This window comes from Dendrobium catenatum, unplaced genomic scaffold (assembly GCF_001605985.2).
Source record: "Dendrobium catenatum unplaced genomic scaffold, ASM160598v2 fragScaff_scaffold_665, whole genome shotgun sequence".
In the NCBI taxonomy this organism is placed as follows: domain Eukaryota; kingdom Viridiplantae; phylum Streptophyta; class Magnoliopsida; order Asparagales; family Orchidaceae; genus Dendrobium; species Dendrobium catenatum.
The window spans coordinates 828,818-836,669 of NW_021319127.1; the positions used below are offsets into that span (position 1 = coordinate 828,818).

At 38.8% G+C, this 7,852-nt stretch overlaps 1 protein-coding gene across 1 annotated transcript in view; it reads right to left on the reverse strand.

Moving 5' to 3' along the window:
• LOC110111313 (putative metallophosphoesterase At3g03305) overlaps positions 1 to 7,589 on the reverse strand; it is a 12,716-nt gene extending 5,127 nt beyond the window's left edge. Inside the window, exon 1 of the mRNA XM_028695643.1 lies at positions 7,183 to 7,589. Coding sequence (XP_028551476.1) covers positions 7,183 to 7,432 — 250 coding nt within the window. The 5' untranslated portion in view covers positions 7,433 to 7,589. The remainder of the gene's footprint in view (positions 1 to 7,182) is intronic.
• Between the last annotated feature and the right edge of the window lie 263 nt (positions 7,590 to 7,852).

Sequence of the window (7,852 nt, forward strand, 5' to 3'; positions counted from 1 at the left end):
ATTTTTTTTTTCTAACCTTGTTCCATTACCCTCTCTCATAGCTTCATTACATAACTCACAAACTCGTTCGCTTTACAATCTTCAACACCTTGTTTAATATGGGTACAAAAATTTCTTCTCCACTATGATTCCATGATGTAACACGTCAAGGAAATCATATTATAAATGCCCTACAACATTTACTTGGCTTCTTTCTTAACTTATTTCTTGTGTATTTATGCCATTATTACCATGTTGAATTATCTTTGTTGAAATTTACATTCTTTTAGGATTGTAATTAATGTATCTAAGTACTGCATTAGGAGACCTTTAGTAGCATATCAATGAAAGGAAATAGTGCTTGAAACAGCATTTGCAAGGACCATACAAGTGAACGGCCTAACACGGCCAAATCATGCTGGTCTCCACCATGTGAAGGTAATTCATCGTATGGAAGGTTCCAAATGAGAAAATACAAATATAATAGTATTCCAAATTTTATGGGACAACCAAGGGAAACCAAATCATAAGCCAATAGTGCCCATAGCCACTAATCACCACCCACTTCTATGAAACAAGGAGGCCATCTCCACATTTCTTTGCCTCCAAATTTCAAACCAAACAATTATTACTTTCCTTATTAGAAGTATCTTAAATTAGGAAAGCTTTCAAAATTCAAATTTTAATTCAAATTGGGAGTGCTTTCCTAAAATAAGACAGCATATATTATGAAGGTTTTAATTCGGATTTCAAATTATTTGAATCTGAATTTAAAAAGAGATTTGATTTAAATCCTCTTTCCTAAATTAAGGTTGCCAAGATTGGAAAGGCATTTAATCCCCAAATCAATTCCCTCTCATATCTAGCTGCCCCCTCCTCACCTCCTCTCCATACTTACACCTTTCCTAATTCCCCCCAAATCAACTCCCCTCATCAAGGTGCCGCCCCCTCCCTCTCTCTCTCCCCTCTTTCGTTCTTTGCAACTAGCCATAAATTCCTCCAATTAAATCCCACAATCTATCTAACCGCCGGCCCCTTGCTTCCCCAAGTAAATCACCTACTGCTCCTTGCCCAAAGAGCTTCTATTACAAGATTGTGACCTCCCCAAACTGCTGTCCAGAATTCCTGGGTATTGTAAGGCTGCTGTCCAGAGATTTCAGCAAGCATAAACTTGCTGTCCTGCTTCCCAAACACTCTTAGTGGCTGCTCAGAAGATTCCAGTTTGTTGTCCAGAAACTTCAGCAAGCTCCCCTTGTTGTCTTGCTATCCAGAAGGTTCTCATTTGCTCTCCAGAAGTTCTGGCACCTCGTAATTTGTTGTCCCCTCATGTATGGCTGATCCAGAACACGACCACGGCTTTGTTTTCGACGATCAAGAGTTAATTGACATCCTCCGCCTCCGGTCTCCGTTCTTCGACATCAACTTTGAGAACGACTAATCCATTGAAGACTATGTAGAATGAATCCTCTTCTCCCACGCCACCGCTATCGACCAACAACACCCTCCCGTTGAGTGATGACTTGCTTCCGAATCCTAACAAAGGTGAACTCTCTTCCAAGTCTTATCTCTTCTAAGTTTTTCCCTCAATTGTGGCGTCATAAAGATTATGAAAGCTTTTTTTGTTTTCACCAATCATCAAAAAGTTGAGTGAGGGATTTTACGTAGTGACTATCCTGAATGTTAATTTAGGAGGATTTTTGTAGAAAGCCCCACATTACGCAAAATCTGAATTGATTGGTTATTTTGTGTTCCAAATTTTGTTGTGTAATCTATTGTTTGATCTAAATCATTGCTTTATTGTTTTCAATTACCGTTTAATCAAGGAAGTTGACTAATTACTCTTGCTATTTCAAAGGCAAAACATCAATATATGTATTTAGTCCTACATCATTTGGTATCAGAGTATGGTTGCATTTAGGTGCCTCTTAGGAAAATTTTATTTCCTGCATTAGCATCCAAATCGCATCCTACACGCATTAAATTACTTGCTTGTGTTATCATACTACTTTCTTCCTATTTGCATAACTCTGAGTAACCCTTAGACATAGGATGGACCCGGAACAAATTTACAGGACTTTAGATCTGTTGGTAGGTCAAATGAGCACTATTAGCCAACAACTTAGAGAAAATCAAGCAGGCCTAGCTGAGCTCCGTCTCCAAACGATGGAACGATTTAATACACTAGATCGAGTCAGGAATCATCCTACACCTTACACACCTTCTAGGACTCCTATGTATGAGGACGACACCTTACTAGATGAGGGACACCCCAGTGCCCCTTATCGAGCTCCCCATTACGGCCATGACCTTAATAACGATCCTGATACACCTTTGTTGAAAAACATTAAGGCCGATGCCCCAAACTTTGACGGTACTATCGATCCTCAGCTCTTTCTCGGCTGGATCAAGCATATAGATAGTTTCTTTAAATGGTACAACATATATGAGGCTAGAAAGGTTAGGTTTGCTGAAATGAAACTCACGGGTAGGGCTAGTCAATATTGGACGAACCTAGAAAGTCTTAGGGAATCCTGCAACAAATACCCCATCATTGATTAGACTTCTATGAAACGTGAGCTCAAATAGAAGTATTTATCTCCCTCGTACTTCTCTAAGCTCCTTGATAGGTGGAACAAGCTAACCTAGGGTAGTAAACCGGTAAAGGAATACATTGCATCATTTGACAACTACCTGATTTGCTGCAAGGGGGAGACCTCTACGACGCCTGCTCAAATTCTGTCCATATTCTGTATCGGTTGCATGAGGACCTACGTAACGAACTGTTTTCCTATAACGTCACGACTCTTGAAAAAGCATACAACCTAATCTTAAATCTTGAGGAGACCCGTCCCCAGCATCCTAGTCGACACCAGGATTCTAGACCCTCCAGTGGATCAACCCCTCACCACTCCACTTTCCGGCTGACTCTAGGTAATACTAATCGACCACCTTCTGGTCCTCGTACGCCCCATCCTGACTTTAGGGGCAAGCCTCCATCCCCTAATACTCCTAGGTCCCACCCAGTGACCAAGTGCTTTCAATGCCAGGGGTATGAGCATATCTCTTCTCAGTGTTATAGTCCATATAAAGTCACCATTATTGAGAAGATCACTGAAGAGGAGCTTGAGCACGAGGCTGACCAGATTCACTAAGTTGAAGATAATGGTGAATTCTTTAAGGAGGATGACAACACTACTGTCATTCAATGTATATAGAAAGTAGACATCTCTCCCATCTACGTGGCAAGATGTGCACTATCACAACTTTTTACCACTGATGATTGGCGTAGGACTTCAATCTTTCAAACCTACACCAAAATTCAAAACAAAAACTGTAAAATCATAATGTATAGTGTCAGTTTCATCAATGTTACTTCCATCATAGTGTCTAGACTTAGTATGTCTGCCATTCCCCACCCTAATCCCTACAATGTAGCTTGGGTCAACTCCACTGCCTTAGAGGTCAAGGAATGAAGCCTCATACCCATCTCCTCACTGACTATAAGGAGAATGTATGGTGTGATATTCTGGTAAGGGACGTTGGACAAATCATCCTAGGGCGTCCTTGGCTTTTTTATAATGATATCCACATCTATGGGAGTTCAAATACCTGGGTGTTTGAACATGCGGGCAAAAAGATCAAACTTTTGCCAATACAGCTCTGGGTTAAGGATGACCCAAAACCCAACCCAGTCAAGCCCAAGAAGGGGATGAACCTTGTGACAACCAAGGTCCTGGATTTAGAAATATCCCGAGGCACACCTTTGTACGCCTTGGTTGACCGTGAGACTTCATTTGAGTTTGATGAGCCTACTCCTCAGGAGATCCAACCCATACTGAGTAACTTTGCTGATGTCTTCCCTGATGATCTCCCTAATCAACTTCCTCCATTAAGAGGCATCCAACATGCTACTGATCTTGTCCCCAATGCCTCACTTCTCAACCTACCCCACTATCGCATGAACCCCACGAAATATGTTGAGCTTAAAAAGCAAGTTCATGAGTTATTGCAACGGGACTACAACAAGGAAAGTCTTAGCCCTTATGTTGTACCATCTCTTCTTACACCAAATAAGGATGTTACTTGGAGAATGTGCGTTGATAGTCATGTCATTAACAAAATAACTATTAAGTATCATTTTTCTATCCCGAGGTTAAATGATATGCTTGATATGATGACAAGAGTCACTCTTTTCTCCAAGATTAACCTTAAGAGTGGGTACCACCATATCCGAATCCGACTCTGTGATGAGTGGAAGACTATCTTTAAGACCAAGGATGGTTTGTAAGAGTGGGTGATCATGCCTTTCTGGTTGAAAAATGCCCCAAGTATTTTCATGAGAATCATGACCCAAGTGTTGCGCCCTTTCATGAGAAAGTTTGTCGTTGTCTACTTTGACAACATCATTATCTATAGCCAATATGCGAGTCAACAATTAGACCACTTAAGGCAGGTCTTCGAAGTCTTGAAGAAAGAGCAACTTTATGTTAACCCTAAGAAATGCATTTGTAATAGCCCGTGTCTTCGAAGTCTTGAAGAAAGAGCAACTTTATGTTAACCCTAAGAAATGCATTTGTAATAGCCCGTATTTTAACTTTACAAATTTTTTCTGGAGTCATTATAATTCCAAATCGTAAACCATCTTCGCCATAATTTTTTGATTTTAGTGTTTTTACTACAAGATTTTTTTTGTAATTTTTGGGCACCGATGAAAATCCTTAAAAAATTGATACTTGTCGATACAAGGATTTCGGGATCGTCTGGTATCCATTCTGCAAACTGATTTCACCAATATTTTTTAAATAGAATGATTAATTTTATGGTTATTTTTCTGTAATTTTTGAAGTCCTAAAATGCTTTATTTGAATTTTACACTAAAGAATTAATTAAATTAAATAATATATTGATATAATATCAAAATATCTAAAAGCATTATAAGATTTTTATTTAAATTCTTTTTCCCTAATCTGTTTTCGACTAACAAAGGTGGTTTAAGGAATTAAGAGAAAAAAAAAGTAAGAGAGAGAAAAAGGAAACCAAGTTTTGGAGGCTGTAGAGCAAATTTCGTCAATCAACCCAATTGGAAAAAATGCTCATCCCACTATAAGAAACCTTTACCCTATTTTTGATTTCAAAGACTTTGTGTTTTTGATATTTTTCTGATCAAATTTATGTTTTCGCTACTGAAAAATGTGAATAACTTTATATTGCAAAATTTTCACCGTGTAACTTTTTGTATGTTATAGAGATCAAGATTATGAGCATTTTGATTATTTATTTGAGATTTTTCACCAGGTAATTTTGAAAATACGGCGATTTTTGTCTACCTAGAAATTTATTTTGACATCTAAAATTAGTAGTGTAGTACAGTAAAAGTCTTAAAACATCGTTTTATATAATTCATGTTATTTTGGTAATTTTTTAAAAATGTACATTTTTAAAAAATAGGATTCTTTGTTATCAATCGTTATGATATTTGACATCTTCTTAATTAAGCTCAATTATGCATTATTTGTTGTAATGCATTGAAAATAAATATGGATATGTGCTTGAGTAATAGCTGGTCGCTATTATTATTATAATATTATGATAATAATGTGTGTGTAAAACAAACAAATAAAGACTGGTTGAGCCGTTGGTAATCATTATTGATTTATGTCGACGATCTCTAAAGCAGGTTAAATGCTCAATATATCAAGAATATAGATCAACAGCATTAAAATACATCTTAGCCATTATGAAGTAGGTAGTCAAAGATAGAGGATTTGTGATTAATTTGATCCCCAATTTTTGGAATTATGTAGTTGCAAAGGATATGCTGAATAATTCTTGCTCTTGCACTAAGGTATTAATATGGGTGATGTAGTATCTTAGATTTATTTCCCTAAGGGTAGTATTTGCAGGGGTCCAATCATAGTCAGGATTTGAAGCTAAAAGGTGAACTTTATTGCCTGTTTTAGAGAGGTGGAGGAATTCATGAAAATGGAATCTAATCAAATAGACTTTTTTAACGAACATAACATTTTTATTGTTGGAATTTTCTTCAAGTAAAATGTTGTAAAATTAATCACATTCTAATTTACTTTTCATTACATTTGCTTCTGCTACTGAGATAATCGTGATTAAACTATAGAGTTTGTATTGTATACTCGGATATGCACATGTACGTGTTTCACAAGTACCTAGAAGGTTCTAGCTAAAGAACTCAGCCAAAGCAGCCACATCAGCCACCAAAGGCACTCACCAGTAAGGAATGTGAATCGTCATAGGCAACCGTATCGAACAGTCATCTAAGGGTGCGCACTAAGGGACTCATACGAATTTGTCCTAGCTCTCATGAATTACTTATTGCATCCAAAATTGATCTTCTGAGGCCATTTGCAATCATCCAAGCTACTATGCTACCACTGACATCCTCTAATCCAGCCACAGGAAGTACACACCTTAGGGGTCCATGGTTATGAACTTCCAAATTCAATCAATCCTCGACTTACGGTCATCATCACCTAAAGGAAATCATCCCTCGCTCACAACGGTCCATAAACTACCTTTAAGGACTCATCGCTGCATCCGGAGGACTTGCCCAAACATACTCATCCTGCATGTTATATTTTGCTCACCCAGCACACTCATCCATGAAGACTCGCCTTGAAATAGTGAGCCACGTTGGAGGCAAAAAGCTACATGGACGCCTACAAGCCTAGCCATGTGCCCAATACAATCTGTAATGGGTTATAATAAACATTGTACTTTTTACTTTTTGAAGTATTCCTTATAGCCCTCTATAATCTCCATATAAAGAATGAAATGGCACATTTGGATATTTTGGACATTTTTGGATATTTTGGAACATTTCAAAATTTTTTTATCTCTCTCACGTTCCATAGTCCATACTCACTAGAATCTCTCTTATTTTTCTAGTTATTTCCCAGAAAATTGCAAAAAATAAGGTGTCATCCATGAACAAATTTGGTTCCAACATGCATAATCTCAGGAACATCAAATTCTAAGTAAAATATCTGAGATTTCAATTTTCAAGTCTATCCTTGCAGCAATCCAAACAAACCCATCGCGATTACTCCCGTCATTCACAACCGACAGAACTCTGATACTCATAACAAAGTGTGCAGATTAGAATGCCCAATCGAGAGAAATATAATAATAAGAATGAAGGTAAAAAGCAGCAGAGTAGAAAGAACGTACCCGTGAGGTCGCCAGTGATGAGGACGAGGGAGGGGTTGATCATGGAGAGGGCGGGGCCAATAAGCCTTTTGAAATCAAGTGCCCTCTCTGGGTGGAAAACGCTGAAGTGGAGATCAGAGAGCTGGACAACCCAAACGACGTCGTTCGGCCCGCCCTCCACTTCGACCACGTTCCTTGGGCGACCGTGAGAGGCGGAGGAGACAGACGCTTGGATGACGAGAAAAAGGAATGCGCATGTAGCCGCAGCCATTGCTCTTCAACAATCCTCAACAACTGAACTGGAGAAATTATTCAACGTCGGGAGTCCGCTCGTAATAATTTCTCCCTCAGTTGACCTGGGTCCAAGAGACGACGCTTTGGAACATTGAAGATCCGCAAAGGAGGCGTTGAGTAACCTGTCGAAGAGGAAAGCGAGGAAGGCGAGGAGCGCAGTGAGACGGTGTCCTAACGTAGCTATAAGGTCGGAACCCAAGTCGCACATGTTCTTCCTCTTTACCGCGCGGCCGGATGACCCGACTTGGATTGGAACTTGGATTGCTATGTTCGCCGCCTACTGCTAGGTATTGATTGATAGATATTGCTCGGTATTATAAGGTATTGTTCGTCAATAATGAGAAATACCGCTCTGTCAAGATCAATATCGAGCAATACCTAATAATACCGAGTAATA